The 18,176-nt window shown below is 46.3% G+C and overlaps 1 protein-coding gene across 2 annotated transcripts in view; it reads right to left on the bottom strand.

The window, feature by feature from the left end:
• Positions 1–18,176, bottom strand: part of Cracr2a (calcium release activated channel regulator 2A) — a 91,156-nt gene that overhangs the window by 15,310 nt on the left and 57,670 nt on the right. Inside the window, exons 11-15 of one of the 2 annotated variants that reach the window (XM_021732199.3) lie at positions 17,478–17,584; positions 13,982–14,315; positions 9,868–10,003; positions 4,070–4,151; positions 3,882–3,996 (exon numbers count right to left, since the gene is read on the bottom strand). In XM_021732199.3, coding sequence (XP_021587874.1) covers positions 3,882–3,996; positions 4,070–4,151; positions 9,868–10,003; positions 13,982–14,315; positions 17,478–17,584 — 774 coding nt within the window. The remainder of the gene's footprint in view (positions 1–3,881; positions 3,997–4,069; positions 4,152–9,867; positions 10,004–13,981; positions 14,316–17,477; positions 17,585–18,176) is intronic. The other variant, XM_040281096.2, reaches the window with a different exon arrangement.

Raw genomic sequence — 18,176 nt, 5'->3', positions numbered from 1 at the left:
ACCATTCAGTTAATAATAAGGCTTGAGAACCATGAAGACTGTTATTAACGCTCCCCCTCCATCCTCCTTCCCCAGGCGAGGGAGTTAGTAAAGTGCTTGGAGCTCTTTGGAAAAATAAGGTGCTCCACAAATATAAAGTACTTATTATTTTCAGTTCTCCTTAGATCAAATTAGGTGTCAAGTTTTAATCTATCACCTGACATCTCTGATTGCTGGTTGCCAAGGCAGAATGACTTAGCTTTTCAAGAATCAGGAGAATAATTGCATTATGATGCCTCTGTTCCACACCTCCAACACACACTCTGCCACTTGACACAGCCTTCTGTGCTTGCTGCTGAAACCCTGTGCCACTGAACTGAATGCATTTCCTGGTCTATCATATGGAAATCTCTAGAATGCCAAGTGAATGCTGGGCACGCAGTTTATGTTCAGCAAATTCTTGGTGAGGGGTCACAAATGTCTTTGAAAAGGATTCAGAGCATTGTTACTCAAAGAGTCGTCCATGGACTTGCAGCATTGTCCTTCCGTGGAATTTTTATAGGAATATAAGATCTCAGCCCCCAGTCTAGTTTTACTGACATAGCCTGCAATTTAGCAAGAGCCCCAGGTATAGGGGAGTTTGAGAAGCACTTGTTTGGGCTGGGATGACTGAGAATCAAAACCACCAGGGGAACTGTATGTATGTATATACACATACATATATAAATTTCCAGGCCCTGGATCATCTGTTTGGAAAAGAAGTTCTTAGGATCAGCATTGTTTAAAAGTCTAAAGGTGATCCTGATCTTTATCTGGAGTTCGAATCATGGTTTAGAGTTTAATTATACTTCCTGCTAAAAATTTTTTAAATGAAAAACTCTGACTACAAATTAGGCACAGTTAGATAATCCTGAGTTATCCAAGTATGGATTTATCACCTCATCCTGGCATTGAAGCCCAGGGTTGCTCCAAGGCTTCTGTGGGGCATCTTACCAGGCGTGTGCTGATGTCGCTGTCAGCCCCTTCCCACCAAGGAATCACTAAACACCCTGTGCTCAGTACACAGTTGTCTGGAAAATGATTGAGCCCCAAGCTGCAAAGATGGCCTTCTGAGATTTCTTCACCTCTACCTCCACCACTGAATTCAACCTGCTGTTCCTTCTCTCCCTAGATCCCAGTTCTCAAGATCCCTGGAAACTATACCCTTAATGATGGCAGAGATCACAGTTCCATAAATGTGTGTCCATCCATTCTTATTAATCCTGGACTGTCTCTGTCCATTCTAGTATAGATCATAGATATTAGGGTAGAATTAAATGCCTCTGGAAAAAGAACAGGTGGCTTTGTCTCATTCTAGAATGAGACAGGTATACCAGATTGACCTAAATTGGTGATTTTCAAAGGGAAATACTTTTGTCTAATAAAACTATACCTAGACTTCTGGTAAGTATGCAAAGCTAAAAGAAACTGAGCAGAGCTGACTGAGAAAGGGAGATGAGGGGACCAGAACTGTGACCATTGACATTCCAGGGAATATCAGTCTGACTCCAGGGCTCTGAGAACACAAGTCTGAAGACGGCAGGGTTAGATAGCTCCTGATGGTTCTCCTGGTGCCGCCCACAACAATGAAGAGAAAGAGGAAGAGAAAAAGGAATCGATTGTCTGTAGGCCATTATTAGCTTGGAGTATAGATGATCCACTATATTTCAGAACTTACATTTTCTCATTTGTGTTTATATTTTTTTGTGGGGTGGAGGGGGTACCAGGGATTGAACCCAGGGGCGCTTTACAACTGAGCCACATCCCCAGCCCTTTTTAAAATATTTTATTTAGAGACAGGTCTTGCTGAGTTGCCTAGGCCCTCACAAAGTTGCTGAGGCTGGCTTTGAACTCTCAATCCTCCTGCTTCAGTCTCCTGAGCTGCTAGGATTATAGGTGTGTGCCACCATGCCCGGCTCCTCATTTATGTTTTATGCACAGTCATTGTTTGAGAACTGGTTTGTATTAAGAAAAATTCTGAGAAACTCTTGAATCTGGCTTCCATTCTGTTCCTTTTTTTTCTTGGTAATGGAAGGGTGCAGATTAATAGCAGAAGAGAGTGGCTCAGCCCTTCAAAATCACACAAAAAACAGAGAGAAATAATAGATCTCAGTGCAAAAAGGGATAAAGAAATCAGTAAGTCCAGTGTTGTGCCTTTACGACAAAAGAGCATCTATCCATTCATTCTTCCCCCAATTACTTGGGGCCCTACGCCAAGCACCCGGTTACAATCATGCAGCTCCAGTTTTCAGGAGGCACAGGGTCTGGCAGGGGATTCAGATGGGGAGCATGGGATTTACCACAGTGACAAGTATGTGACAGGGCTACTCAGGCCTCATGAGCTTGGAGCAGGAGGCTGAACACACCCTTATGAGGGCAGGAGCTCTGCCTCTTTTATTTACTGCTTTAATTCTTGGTCCGTAGAGAAGAACCTGGTGGTGTTTTGACAAATGCACGAACAAATGATAGATCCTGTTACTGGAGTGATTAGTACATGCTACCTGAGTAATTTGTGAAAGTGATAAGTGGTGTATCCACACCACCCTTGGCCTTGAGAACATGCCTGGAAGAATTATAGGAAGAACCTGCCATTGAACAGGAAGTGCTTTGCAAGGCAATATATAGCCACTATGAATCAAGAAGGTAGATCTTGCAGGTAATCCAGAAAGCAAGGAACACAGTGGCTTCAGAGCCCTAGCAGGTCTCTGGCTGTGGGGGAAGCTTGGAAACCTTGTGCCATTGATCATGCTCCTCTGTGGGAAGGGTGGTGACAGAGGCCCCTGAACACTGAATGGAGTGGCTCTTGGACAGGGTGTTGCTGGACCCCGTAGAGCCATAAAGACTCAGCGGGTGGGAGAGAGATGGTGAAAGAGGGAAGAAAGACTCTAGAATGAATCAGACATAACTTTCCTACATTCATATATGAACACACCACCAGTGAATCCACATCATATACAAGCACAAGAATGGAAGTCATACTCCATGTATGGATGATATGTCAAAACACATTATACTGTCATGTGTAACTAAAAAGAACAGATAAAAAAATAAATTTCATTAAAAAAAGAATAAAGGAAGAATTCATCTGTGACTCAACTTAAACACTGATTCCTCAGGGGAACCTTCTTCTGTACCCCTCCACCAGAAAAGTTCCCCCTTACTCTAGCACCCAGCAATTGTAAGGATGTGATCACTGGCTGTCTCACTCTGTGTCTGTGTTGCGGTAACTGAACACCACAGACTGAGGCATTTGTAAAGAATAAAGTTTATCTAGCTTATGGCTCTGAAGGCTGGGAAACTCAACATCAGGTAATCCAGAATGCAAGGAACACAGTTCCTATGTTTGGGAGGTCACTGATAGGTCCCAAGGCCCCACAAGAAACACACGGTGAGACAGGTATCCTTGCTCAGGTTTCTTCTCTACTTCTTATAAAGCCACAGTCCAATGGATTAGGGCAGCAACCTTAGGGCCTCTTGTAACCCAACAGTCCCACTTCTAAAACCACAGGTGGGTTAAGTAAGTCCCTGTACTCGGTACACAGTTGTCTGGACTCACAATAGGGGTAAATTTCACCATGAGTTTTGGTGGGAACATTCAAACTGGAGCACTGGTATCATCAGTATTTCTCATGTCCCCTCTCTCCCTGAGAGTGGGAACTGTGTCTGCCTTGTTGGCTTCTGACTCACTAGTGTGGCCCTGGGAACCTGGATGACCAGGTGAGTAATTGCCTGACATGGTTTGTTCATGGGCAGGTGAATTCCGAATCGGGATGTGAAAGCACAGAGGGCCAGGAGGGAGTGGGCAGGGAAGAAAGAAAAAGTAATAGCAAGTAGGAGGGTCCCTAGGAGGTGGCCATCGTTACCTCCACGCTGCTCAGCCACTGCCGAACGGACAGGAACGACTGCTTGACCGTGAGATCGTACATGATGATGACGCCGTCTACCTTCCGGAAGAACTGCTGGGTGATGCAGCGATACCTGCCACAGGAGGCCAGGGGTCAGGGTGCACAGCCTTCCTGGGCAGCCCAGGCCTCCAGAGGCAGCTCCTTACCTCTCTTGCCCTGCTGTGTCCCACAGCTGCAGGGCCACCTGGGAGTCGTCCACAGTCACTGTCTTCACTCGATAATCAATGCCTGTGGGTGGAACAGGCCAGTCAGGGCTGCCCTGGGCCAGAGGCATCCTCACTTCCACCTCAGGAAATGATGCCAGGGTGATATCATGTCAGGTCGGGGCTGATGACCTGCCCCTGCAGTTTCTGGGAAGCAGTGTGGGAAAATGCACAGGACTGACTGGGTGGTGAGGGGACTGAGTTCTGGTCCTGTCTCTGCTCTTTCTGCTGTGGAACCTTGGTCCAGTCACTTAACCTCTTCCAATACAAAGCTCCTCATTGTAATGTAATCGTCAAGGTCTTTAGGGGATCAAGACCATAATTATAAAATCAACACGTCAATGCACAGGCAATTGTTAGTATTCATGAATTTACTTCTTCATTGGGAAAATGACAGAGGAGGAAAGAAGGTCCCCAAACTTATTCCCCCTCTCTCTCCCTCCTCTCCTCCCCTTCTTTCTTCCATCCTCCCTTCTCTTCTCTCTTTCTTCTTTCAGATAAAATCCTTTCAAAGTTTCCCTAATAATTTGTATTCCCCTAATACACCCTGAGAGTTTGGATCATACTTTAAGATTTCCATCAGTGGGTTCAAAGATGTGCGGGGGAAGAGGAGGAAGAAGGAAGGGAGGAAGCACGGCAGGAGGAGTGAAGGGTTATATTGGCCCTTGAGATAGTTTAGAATGCTAATCCATCATTGGCCATTGACAATCTTCTCTTCAGGGGTGTGATGCCTCCTGGGGTCCTCTACCTCAGAGAGTGACATGCATTTTGTATCTGATATCAGCCCTTGGATATAAGGACCTCAATAAGGCTCTTTAATATTAGGCAGTCCTCTCTCTTAACCACACCTAAGAATGTTCACAAATGCATAAAGATGTTCCAAAAGTCTCCGGCTCTTAAGTACCTGATCTTAAGTACCTCTTAAGTACCTTGAGGGATCCCCTCCCACCTTCAGAAAGGTCTGTGAGGTCCTAGCCCTGGAGAGCTCAGGAAAAGGAAGAACAATAGCAGCTGAGACAGAGAGCCACAGAAGAGACCAGACAGATAATGCAGAGGCAGGAAATGGAAAATGTCATCCAGCCCCTGCTGGATGCACTGGCAGCAGGGGCCAGGGCACTGAAGGAGCTGTGAGTATAGGAGAGGCAAGGGTCATCCTCCTCTGGAATGTCAGAACCAGCAGGGACTCTAGAAGCCCTTTGCTTCACAGGTGAGGGTGAGACAGGAGTGGGTTTTTCTGCACTGAGAAAAAAAGCTGAATGCTTTGTATTTCCAGAGTTTCTATCTTCACTGTCCCTGTGACATCCACATGGGGGGTACTCTCTGCTCACACACATATGTACATATGCACATGTACACACATGTACCATGGAGAGATGGAGGAGCAGCAGCCCAGCAGCTGTGCCCTGCCAGAGCTGGCCAGCAGCTGCTGCGAGGCGCAAGCCCAGCTCTGAGGCTCACTGCTCTATGACAACAGTGCATTAAGCACAGGATGCCCAGCATTTCATTGCACCCAGAAAGCTCAGCGCCAAGTGTTCCCATCAAACAGATGACCTCTGGAAATCAGTATGAAGTTCCTCTTAGAAAACTAGGAATGGAAACACCATATGACCCAGAACTGAAGAACTATCCTATCCTAAAGAGCTAAAGTCAGCATGCTATCGCAATGTATGTGTACCCATGTTTATAGCAGCACAATTCACAAGAGCCAAATTATGGATCCAACCTAGGCGTCTGTCAAGGGATGAATGGATAAAGAAAATGTGGTATTTATACTCAGTGGAGTTTATTCAGAAGAATGAAATTATGTCACTGTAGAAAATGGACAGAACTTGAGATCATTAGGTTAAACAAAATAAGCGAAACTTAGAAAGCCAAGACTTGTAGATTTTTACTCATGTGGAAGCTAGAGAGAATAAAGGAAAACAAAAGTATGTGTATGTGTGTGTGTGTGTGTGTGTGTGTGTGTGTGTGTGTGTGTATGTGTTGTGTTGGGGCTATCTCATGAAATAGAAGGGAGACCAGAAGAATAGAGGAAGAGGACCAGGGAGAGGGAGCAGGGAAAGGAAAGGCACTGGGGGATAAAATTTACCATTTTGCATTGTTATATTGCATTGCAAGTACAAGTATGTAACAACAAATCTCACTATTATTGGTAATTATAATGCACCAATAAAAACCAGGACAGAGCTAGGCATGGTGGCACATGCCTGTACTCCCAGCAGCTAGGGAGGCTGAGGCAGGAGATCACAAGTTCAAAGCTAGCCTCAGCAATTTAGTGAGGTCCTAAGCAATTTAGCGAGACCCTGTTTCTAAATAAAATATAAAAAAGGGCTGGGGATGTGGCTGAGTTGTTGAGTGCCCCTGGGTTCAATCCCCAGTACCAACCCCCTCCCCAAATCTGAACAACAACAACAACAAAAAGGATGACAAGGGTGAGTTTTCTTTTTGGTGAAAGCAGAGGAGCTTCCCTGGTCTGTGCTGAGACTGAAGGGGCTGCCCTCTTTCTGATAACTACTCAGGAGAAAGTCCACAATGCTCAATATCCCCACACACCTGCAGGGCCAGATATAAACCAGCTGATGGGTCCAAAGCCCCAAAGGACAGCCCTTGCTTGCTGGCAAGACACACAGGAGGGTCAGCAGGTGGGAGCTGCCCTCAGCACACCTGCTCTACCTCACCGGTTAGTTACTTTGTTGGAAGATGGGGAGCTCTGTGTCACAGGAAGTGGGGCAGACATAGGGGTGCTGGGAAAATGTGTTCTGTGTGTGGTGAGCTTGGGAAGACTCCCTGCGAGACATGCAATGCCCATCTCTGCAGCCTCAGACGGGCAGGCCAAGGAAGCAGACAAGCCCATAGGGGTTGGGCGTATGGTCAGAAGATACAAGGAGAATAGAGGAGGTGCGGATATAGACACAGCACATGCACATCTGTGGCAGGAGAGTACAAGAGTCCAACAGAAGAGGCAGCACAGAAGAGCATGGGGTCAGAGGTCCTGGATCAAACTGATTTTAAGACCATCACCAGCTCCAAAGGTCCAGGTATCAAGGAACCTGAGTTCTGTGTTCCTGCCATTGCCCAGCAGTGTGACCATGGTGACATGACTTCACCTCGTTTGGGGATGGTTCACTTTCTTCTTCTGTTGACTGAGGTGAGATGGAGGGTGTGTGGGGGGCTAAGTTGGGTGCTCATGATCTTTAAGTTCAGCTATAGCAGTCAATGACCACACTAAGGTGACCTTCAGTTGCAAGCTGATTGGTTCCTGCATGACAGGTGAAGTCAGGAACCCTGTCACTGGAAGTGCATTGTAGAAGTGGTATGGATTAGAGACGGACCCCCCAGAAGGTGACAGTAACCTTTCTGGAGAGGACAGGCTCATACTGTCACTGGGTAGCAGAGATGTGGAGTAGGGTGTGCCACCATGTTTTCATGGAGAAAAGCTCAAGGTCGGGATGCTCCAGGGATTTCTCTGGAAGGAGGTGGAGTGGGATAGAAATCAGACTGATGCCAAGATAGGACAAAGGGCATTCTGTCAGGAAATGCTTCAAGGAGAAATACCTTGGGCTCTGGAGTGTGATTTAAAGCAGGCAGGTCGAGAACCAGCTTGGAGTCCTGGGTGCTAGTGAGCTTTCGTTTCTAATATTCGGCCTGAGTGTGGACTTCAGTTTTCTCTGGTACAACAGGACAGGATATGAACAGACTACCTATAGGGTTTGTTCCAGCGCCAGCATTCTACAAACCCATCATTTAATATCTCTAAGACATTCACAGGCCAAGGCAGCTGCTCTTGAAGGAATAGGCTGGCTCCTAAGGTGGGGTAGGTGGATAACTTGAGTCACGTGCTGTATTTTAGAACTCACTTACACATAAACCAAGAGTCCAGTACACCATGTTCTGAGGAGGGTGTGGGAGACCAGGAAATCAACAAGACCCTCTGAGGATGGAGTGTGAAAGAAGAGTCCGGTCCTTGTTACTGGGTGGAGCTGTGGCTGCTGCTCTTGACAGGTGACGGTCCAGAGCCCTATACTAGAGTTGGACTGCTTTGGCCTTAGGGGGATGTGTGACTACTACATCTCCCTAAAGGAACACTTCAAGTGGCTGGTGTGACATCTGCTCACAGACACTGGCACAGGGAAAGGGATGTTGTATGGCAGGGAAACCAACATGAGCAGCAGCCCCGTGTGTTTGAGCAGGGTGATGAAGGGCATTCCTGATTTGGAAACTTTGATTTTTTTCCCACTTCCTAAATTGTCTGTGTTTCCATAATTGGTCTCTTGGGAAGTGCAAATTAGTCTGATTTTCTCTTTTTCAGGTCCTTCCATCTCAGGGCCACAGGTTGAAAATGTAAATGGAACCTGATCTTGTTGACACGAGAGACACAGTGCTGGGAGGGGTGGCAGCAGGCCTTTAAGGGTCTGAGGCTGTCCATGCCCCTGCCTCCCATCTGTGCTGGAGCCATGACTTGGGCCCACTGCCTGGAGTGGTCTCCAGAGGAGGCGCGTCCTCCCCACGGTCATTAATTCCTGCCTCACCTCCTGGAAATAATCACTCAGCTTACAGATGACAGAAAACTGAAGCCCAGAGAGGGATCATGTCCTCTCGAGGTTACATAGTTGGTCAGTGGCAGAGCTGGAGGAGGACCCAGGACTTGTGATGTCTCACTGAACCTCCACAGCCTCTCCTGCTTGCACCAACCTCTCCTTGCTCCCAAGGCAGAGCAGGGTCCCTATCACCCACAGAGTACCAGTGCATACAACTCGATATTATTGGGGGCTCTGTGGAGTGGGATAGAAGGTGTGTTGGGGGGATTAGGAATTAGTATTCACCAACTGACAGAAGTGTGGACAAGCCTCTTAACCTCTCAGGGCCTCAGTCTCCTGATCTGACTATTGTGCTAATAACAATACCTGTCCTAAGGGTGTTAGGAAGATAGACTGAGATGATGAACAGAACAGTCCTTGGTCAATGCTCAGATCATCTAAATACATTAAGTACAGTTGGTTTCTCCATCGGGTTAAATAGTACATGGTAGCCCTTCAATGTATTTATCTTTTGTTGAGTGATTCGACTTGGCGGAAGCTGAAAGGACTTGCCCTTGGGTCTTGCCACGTATTCCAATGCAATGTGCAACTTAGGGTGAAGCAATTAATAGCCTCTATTTAAGTAAAATATTATCCAAGAGTGGGAATACATCCAGCCATGATCATCCATTAATGCTAAGCCTAACGAGCTTCCACAATTAATTCCAGCTGTCACCCAGCAGGACTGGGATGCAGGACAGGTAAAATTCAATTGGTAAGCAGAACACTGTGACACATCTGTGTACACACACACACACCACACACTTGTGTGCACTTGAAGGGGCAAGGCAAGGAAGTACCAGTCCCTTCTCGAAAGCAGAGGGGTGTGGTGGCAGGGCGTGAGTCCCTGAAGAAGCCCTGGTCAGTCCTGGGGGAGCATGAAGATTCTGGGTCCTGCTGACAAGGGGGAAGGAGCTGCGCAAGGTGGGTGGGAGCTCACACAATAAAAGGGCTCCAAATTCATCTTTGCCTACCTTCATCCCAGAAACCCAGGGCTAGTTTATGGAGCATCCAGGGCTTCCATCACACGCAAATGAGCTCAGTGGCCAGCAATGTCCCAGCCCCTCTAGGCCACCATCGAACACAGCAGACACTAGTGTCCCTACCAGCCAGTCCCACGGCCCCTCCTGTGGGCTCCTAATCCCTCTCTGGGACAGAACTCACCGACAGTGGCCGCCATGCCTGGGGAGAAGCGTTCTTCACAGAACCGCCTGAGGAAGGACGTCTTCCCCACTGCTGAGTTGCCCACAAACACAATCTTGAAGAGCCGGTCTGGGGTCGAGGGAGAGCTTTCCTCCTGCTGAGGGCAGACAGTCTGGTCACCTCCTGGGCACGTCCACTAGCCCCTGCTGCTGCCAGGACTCGCCCTTCACCTGTCTCTGCTGGGCCACAGAAGATAGCACCAGGGCTGCCACTTCAGACCCAGAATGCAGTCAGGGCCCGGGTGTGGCATGGAAGCTCCTTCTAGCATCAGTAGAGGGGAAGAGAAATAGCCACCAACCAAGGGAAGCCCCCCTGCTGTGACCCAGGAGGAGGCAGGCCCTGGCTGAGGTGCAGAGGAGGAGGCAGGCATGGAAGCAAACCATTAAAGCACAATGCTCCAAGAGTTCTGAGAGCATAGCGGAGGAGCCAGGGGTTCAGAGAGCAGGGCCTGAGGAGGAGCCAGGAAGCCTCTATGTGGGAAAGAACACACTGGGGCGTTTGCAGGGGAAAGAGAGATGGAGAGAAGAAGGCCTAGTCTTTAGTCAGGGTACAGAGATATCCGCATTTGCCCTGTCCTTGAAAGTCTGGATGGAAGGAGGACACTCTTGCCTCCCTGCACCTGACTCTTGTATCTTCTGTGTGACATCTTCCTCCAGTAGTGATGGCCTCCACTCAGTAAGTTGGGAAGTCCCATGATGTTCCCAGAGGCAGCCAGTAACAGTGCTGCTTCTCCCTGACCCACAGAGGGACAGAGCTGGGAACCAACCTGCCTATCAATCTGAGACATTAAAAGACAGAAATGGGACAGATTTGCTCTTGGACACCAAGTGCGTAGGAGGTGGTATAAAGAGTGGGTGGCTTTCCTGCACGGGTTCCCTTCTGCTGAGTGGTCGGTTCTTCCTTCCAAAGCACAGCTTGCTCTCCTGAGCCTTGCCTGTAGCCCAGCTCAGCCCTGCCTGGCCAAAGGAGGAGCTCTTTGGAATCTATTTAATAAAGTGGATTTTGGGGGGAGTTAGCTGCTCTCATTGAGCAAATACTATAATGGAGGAGCAGCAGTGGATATTAGCAGCGCTTGAGTTCTAGAGAAAAACCACTAACAACCTCTGGGGGAGAAATCTATATCATGCAGTACTTAGGAAGAAACTCAAGGTCAACTACAGGAATGTAAACTAAAAGTCAAAAGAAACAACAACAACCCACACTCAAAAATAATGCTCCCTGCCCCACTTTATTTACTCATGCAAAGAACAAGGGCACTGGTTCTCTGCCAGCATCTTGTCCCTGTGCCTCTAATTATCATTTGTTTGAGATTAGAATGTAGTACACCCATCTGTTTACCCCCAGGCACAGACACAGGTGGAGAATGGGAGCACAGGAAGGAGGAGGCTGTCCTGGTGGCCCAGGCACTGCCTGACCCTTAACTCTGTGGTTTCCATCCCTTTCCCCTGGGAAGAGGACTTCCTTTTGCAGGCCCACAAACAAACACAAAGAGGTTCAGCTTCAGGCAGGGCTTACCTCAGAAGAGCAGTGACCTACTGCTCACATTCGGGCACTGGGCCTGCTGTCCCCCCCCCCCCCCAGGGACAATCCACCTGCTGGTAACAGTGAACTGGGCTGCAGGCTGAGACAAAGGAAATCTCGGCTGGGGGTGGGGGGTGTGCTCATCTTCCCTCATATATGCCTTTTTAAAAAAGAACTCCCCAAAATGAAAGTAGTATGTACTAATTTTTAAAATTAGGAAATACAGAAAAGTAGGAAGGAAAAAATAATCCTTCATCATCTACCCTATTTAAGGAGATTTGAGATATTTTTACATAAAATATAAGTATACATACTTACACGAATGATATATAGTTGTATCTTCTTTCATCATAGACATATATATATATTTTGGTACCAGGGATTGAACCCAGGGGTACTGAACCACCTAACCACTAAGCCTCATCCCCAGCCCTGTTAAAATTTGAGACAGGTTCTTGCTAAGTTGCTTAAGGCCTCGATAAGTTGCTGAGGCTGGCTTTGAACTTGTGATCCTTATGTCTCAGCCTCCAAAGATGATGGCTTACAGGCATGTGACACTGCACCTGTCTCTAATTTCATTCTTTTGTCATAATTATTAAATTATATGTATTTCTTCGTGTTGCTTTTTTTAAAATGTGATTTTTAACAACTGTATACTATTCCATTAAATTAATACAGTATAATTGATGGTTGGGTGATTTTTTAGCCATATGCTATTTTATTTATTTATTTGTTTGTTTGTTTGTTTATTTATTTATTTGGTACTGGGAATTGAATCCAGGGGTGCTTTACCACTGAGCTACATCCTCACTTTTTAAAATTTTGAGACAGGGTCTCACTAAGTTGCTTAGGGCCTCACCAAGTTGTTGAGGCTGGCCTTGAACTTGTGATCCTCCTGCTTCAGCCTCCTGAGTTGCTGGGTATAATCCTGACTACCATGTGTTTATTCTTGACTTAAATCTTTACCCAATTTTGGTTATTTCCTTTGGAAAAAAATTTCTAGAAGTGCTGGTTCTAAAGATATATTTTTTAAACTCTTCATTTCTATTGGATACCATTTTATGCCTCCCCAGTCCTGTACAGCAGAGCCTGCCTCACATCAGCCTTCCAAAGAGAAGTTCCTCTTTGACACAGTCATGTGGCTTCTAGCAAATTATGTTTCCTCTCCGCAGTTTCTATTCCCAGCAAAATGGCAACATGGACTCACAGGGAAAGTACAGACATGAGAATGTGACCGTTAAAAGCGCACCCTCCCTTCTGCTAAGAGCCCAGCAGAGGGGCAGGGCCTTAGCCCTTAGGGCTCCTACTTTCCCATCTACTTTTAAGGGGGCCGAAGTATTTCTGATAGGTCGCATCAGATAATGCCTCAGCAGATTTGCAAGTGTAGCTTTTTTCTTTACTCCTGTCTCCTACTGACCTCTTGACACTTCACTTGTGCCCACTGAAAAGCACATGCAGGTCTGAGCATGCACGGAGTTGTGGACGGGCATGTTGGAGGAAGGGGCTCCACCAATGGGTGCTACCCAGCTGCCCACTTTTTCCTTGTAATAAGACCTTCAAAGGAGTGAGATTTAGGCATGCACCCCAGACCCCAAATGGCCACCAGTGTCAAGAAGTTCAGTGGTAACGGCCTCTTGCACATTGCTATGACATTTCTGGACCTGTTTCAGAGGGTCAAACAAGAATGAGGACCTGAGCAGTTTATTTTGAGGTTTAGGTCACAAAGGAGGAGAAGGATATCATTACCACGAGCCAGAAGAAGACTTTTCACATGGTCTCCTTTCTCCCTGTGGAATTTAGCAGGCAACCTTGTGGGAAATAGGAGGTGGGTGGGATCACACTGAAGGGATGCACAGGCCAGACATTTGAGAATAAATGGTGATTAGCTGATTAAAAACCTAAGAACCAAGAGAAAAATTATGGTATGCACACTTTTTTGTTGTTACCAGGTTTTGAACTAGGGGGTACTTAACCACTGAGCCACTTCCTCAGCTCTTTAAAAATTTTTATTTAGAGACAGGGTCTTACTAAGTTGCTTAGGGCCTTGCTAAATGGCTATGGCTTGTTTTGAATTTGCGATCCTCCTGCCTCCACCTCCTAAGCTGCTGGAATTATAGGTGTATACCACCATGCAGTATACACACTTTCTAATGCAGGGATTGTAACTCAAGAGCGGTTACAAACTGTGCAACTTTGAACATATCTGATGGGATTATTGTTATTGCTTTATTTACTTTTCCATTTGCAACTATCTGATGTTGTATGCTAAGAGTCCAGCAGAAGGTGTAGCTTAAGTAGGTGCTCAATAAATGTTTCAGATCTGAATCAGAAGAAAGAGAAAAGGATGGAGAATGAGGCAAATAGCAGTTATAAAGGAAATGTGTCAGGACCCCTGGGTCTCTCCCCATGACATTCAACTAAGCAGGGGAAGGTGGCATTTGTAAGACACAAATGTGGTGAATCACAGGACCTACTACAAGTGAGCTTCTGAGAGCCCCATGGGGCTCCTGGGCTCAAAGGCCAGGGACAGATCATAGGAGTGAGGTGCCCTTACCTTATAGAGGGCTTCTTTGCCAACAGGTTGTCCTCTGGGAGATGTGGGGGTGAGTTCCAAAGGTGTGGCCTGCCGGATTTGTCTTCCTCCTGCCTGTTCAGAGGCTTCCTCCTCCTCTGGACATTTGCTCAGTGGCTGCTCAAAGCCACCACCCAGGAGCTGGGGCAGGGGGTCTTCCTCAATGGAGATGATTCTGCGGAGGGCCCTGCGGGGTGGACCCCCAGCCCCTTTCTCTCCGGCCCCTGAGTCTTCTTCTGTAAGAGCATATCCGCTCAGGCCCAGGGAGCTCTTCCTTCTCTGCAGGCTGAACACATCTTCCTCCTCCTCTGACTGGCTGTTGGGATGGGGGAGAAAGACATGTGGGAGAATGTCAGAAAGCCTGACAATACCGAGGCCGAGGGCGGCCTGATGACCTCCGTGACAGACAGCTGAAGAGCACCTTGCTTTGGAGAAGAGAACTCCAGAAAGGAAAGGAAGACAACAGAGCCATCATTCTTCAGCTCATACCTTCCACACACTCCCACTCAGGCCTGAGGCTGCGGATGGGGAGAGTGTGCCCAGGTGCTAAGACCCAGGCAGGATGGGGCGGACACCGGCCCTGTCCTCATGGAGTGCTGGGTCAGAGGGAGACCAAAGCAAAAGTGACACAAATAAACACATTTTCACAAGTGGGGAGAGGCCTGTGAAGGAGAAGGTAGTGAAGAAAGGCGCGCCAGACTCAGAATAAAGCACCCAGATGGACAATCGCTGCCAGGTTCCGCTCTAGCACCAGCTGTTATTATCTGTGTGCCATCAGGTAAGGTGCTTCACTCCTCCGGGCCCCCCACTTTGGCCCCACCCTTGCCTCACAGATGAGACGAGGACAGAAAACAGGCAGTTCACACAGCCTCCTCAGCTCTGTGAGGGTACCATTGTTTGGAGAGGACCCCACCCCACACAGCAGGTGTCCACCAGCTCAGAGGCAGCTGCCCCTTGAGAAGGGGCCCTGGGTCAGAAGGCATGTCCATCTCTTTCCTTCCTCTCTCTGTTTCTCTTTCTGTGTCCCTAGAAATCAGAGCCAGGAGTAAGTGGACCTAACTGCATACTTGCTTCTCGAAGCATTTGAACATTAATGGTGAGGAGGAGCAGCAGGAGGTGGGGGGTACTGGGCCACTGGAATGTAGAGTAAATGTACTTTCATTGTAAGGCAGAATATTTTCAGTAGTATTTTTGTTTGTTTGTTCATTTGTTTTGCAGTATTGAGGATTGGATCTTGGGCCTTGCACAAGCTAGGTAAGTACTCTACCCTGGGCTACACACCTGCCCTTTGTAAGGTTTTGAGAGCAAAGATCTCACAGATCCTCCTGAGCATGGGAGTTCCTTCAGGTCTGTGTGAACAAGTAAAGCTGAGAATTGTCTTAGAAGGGATGGAAATTTGTCAGGTGGGATCTTATACCCAAAATCAAATCTCTCTCTCTCTCTCTCTCTCTCTCTCTCTCTCACACACACACACACACACACACACACACACACGAACTAGAAAACAGAATGGAATAGGGATAAAGTAATGAGGTGACATAGCCAAAGAAGGAAAGCAAGTGAAAGACACAGGATATACAGAATAGAGAAACATCTTTACTTTGCCCCCTAGCTTATCATATTTATTATTCCTAAGAACAAACAGTGAGAAGGAAAAGAAAACCAAAATGCATTCTGAAAGATAAATTAATATCCAGTGCTTGCTCACAACAGTGATGAATTAGTTTAGATTCCTGATAGAAAAATAAGTGATCTGTAGCAATTCAAACACCTTTACTTTTCCTTATAAAATCATATTTTTAAGTAAAAGCCAACTAGCTTCTTTACAACATGCTTCCTATATATGCTCTCAAGCCTGTTAACTGGTTGTATGATGCAGAACAAATTAGAATTCCTGTCCATTTTCATCTGCTTATTTACACACAGTGTGAATATTTGTGTGCATGTGTGAGCAAATGTGCAAGTTTTTTCAGAGGCCTTACAATCAAAAAAAAAAAAAAATAGCCACTTAGGCCCTAAAATGTAACATTTATTGGAAAAAGCTTTTTATTTGGGAAATTCTTAAGTCCTCTTGACATTCCATAAAACTTCAGCTTAGCGTGATAAAGTTCATTTTTGGTTTTGCCACCAAATGCTCTCTGCCAGCAGTAGAGAGAGCAGCTACTTCTGCCTGGGTCTGTATTGGAATTTAGAGTTCACAATTTGTTGCTTATTGGATTATTGTCTCTTTCCTCTACTCAGCTCAAAGTTCATCGAACAGAGATGGGTTTATTTTTCTTACCCCTGCATATCCAGTTCATGGCACAATAACATACACATAGTAGGCAATCAAAAATATTCACTAAATCAGCATTTAATAATGGATATTAATGATGGGATCCACATATAATTTCTTTGGAGCCTTTAAAAAATTCAAATGAATGTCTGGTATGAAGTACATAATCAATAAGGCCTGTGGAATCAGTCAATCAATGAATTCTTTCAGTACTGAGGGACCAACAGGGCAACTACTATTATATAAATTTTGTTCCAAAATTGTATCTTATTATTCAGCTATTTAGAGAAGGAATTCATGAGAATCAGACTCACAGATTTTACTGATTAGCTGATTTACATTCCCAAAGTCACTTTGCCTTTGCGTATCTTTTTATTTTGTGCTTGCGATCTTCAGGGTCTTCTACATAGCAAGTTTATAGACTTTCTTCCTGGATCTGATCCTGAAGGGTCTGACTCCCCCTGAAACTCTGTGGCCATCTAGGTGTGCTTCTACCTTTTTGTGGCCATCTATGTTTTTACAGCACATGCCAAAAAGAGGAGGGGGCAGGAGACTGGTTTGACTCTATGAATGAGTAATAGGCCAACTCTTTGGGTACTCAAACTCAGTCATGTGCTTTCCAACAGCAACAAAACATGTTATCTTTGACTTAGTTAAATATGAATCCCTGAAATGTTCTGTCAAAGCCCCAATCTTTTCTCTATGAGTTCAACTAGAATGTATCCAAATAGATAACTGCTGTCCTGTATAACTAAAAAAACAAATTAGAAAAAAAAAGTTCAACCAGTGGAGACTCCATGTGACACTTCAATGAACTTTTACAGACAACACAGACGTATTCCTGAAAAACTATGTGTGTCCATTCTGCTCAATAGACAACAGCACTGCCCTCCATCGCTCTCTTCCTCGAATCCCTCTCCCCTCCTCATTCTGTTTGTCTGTAGCATCCTTCAGTCCTCCACAGGCACACACTAGGGAGGGGTAGCAAGAAGACAATGCCCTGTCCTAGGGGTTTGCTCTGCATGGATGTGACAAGAGGAAGTGTTGTGCCCTCAAAGAATCCAGGAGAGTGCATGCAGCTGACCTCAGGCTCCCTATCAGGATCATAACACCAGGAGCCAATCTGCACTGAGCGTAGGCCCAGAACTGGCTCCCAAAGAGCAGGAGATGAATGAATGGACGAAGGAGTACATGGTGACTTACCTTCTGAGAATCCCTCTGCTGTCCATATATTTGCCGATCACAGAGCCAGATCTCTGCTTCCTGCTTGCCTTGAGCGCAGCCTTATCAGCCTTGGCTGCCTTTTCTTTCTGTAGAAACACAAAAGGCCCTGAGATCCATGCCTGTAGATTTGCCCCACTGTCTGAATAGAAAATGGCACACCATTCCCACCTCCTAGGTCAGACTCCAGACAAGACTGGAGTAAGCAAGCAGTGTCCTGGACTCCCTGTTTCCACTCTCTCCCTCTCCACTTTTCCAACCTCCCCCACCAAAATTCCTCCATCTCCTTTCCAATAGTCCTAAAAAATGAACAAATAATTTTGAGCCTAGGGTCTACCATGTTATTCTACACAGAAGCATTATAATTTGCAAGAGGACAAAGAAGAGAAATGTTGAATGAATATGAAAAAAATTATTTTAAAGTATAAAAAGACTTCTGTGCATTTTATTATTTGATTTCTTTTATTTTCTTCTCCTTCTCCTCCTCCTCCTTCTCCTTCTCCTTCTTATTCTTCTTTTTTCAGTGCTGGGAGTAGAACTAGAACCTCACACATGGCTAGGCAAGTGCTCTACCTACCACTGAGCTGCACTCCCCACCCATTTCTGTGCATTTTAAATCACACTCTAATCCCTCTTTTTTCCAAATCCCCCAATATGATGAGAAAGGGACTAGCCTAGAGG

Source organism: Ictidomys tridecemlineatus, chromosome 6 (genome assembly GCF_052094955.1).
Source record: "Ictidomys tridecemlineatus isolate mIctTri1 chromosome 6, mIctTri1.hap1, whole genome shotgun sequence".
Taxonomy (NCBI): domain Eukaryota; kingdom Metazoa; phylum Chordata; class Mammalia; order Rodentia; family Sciuridae; genus Ictidomys; species Ictidomys tridecemlineatus.
Note: the sequence above shows the minus strand (reverse complement) of the source record. Positions and strands in the feature narration are given on the sequence as shown.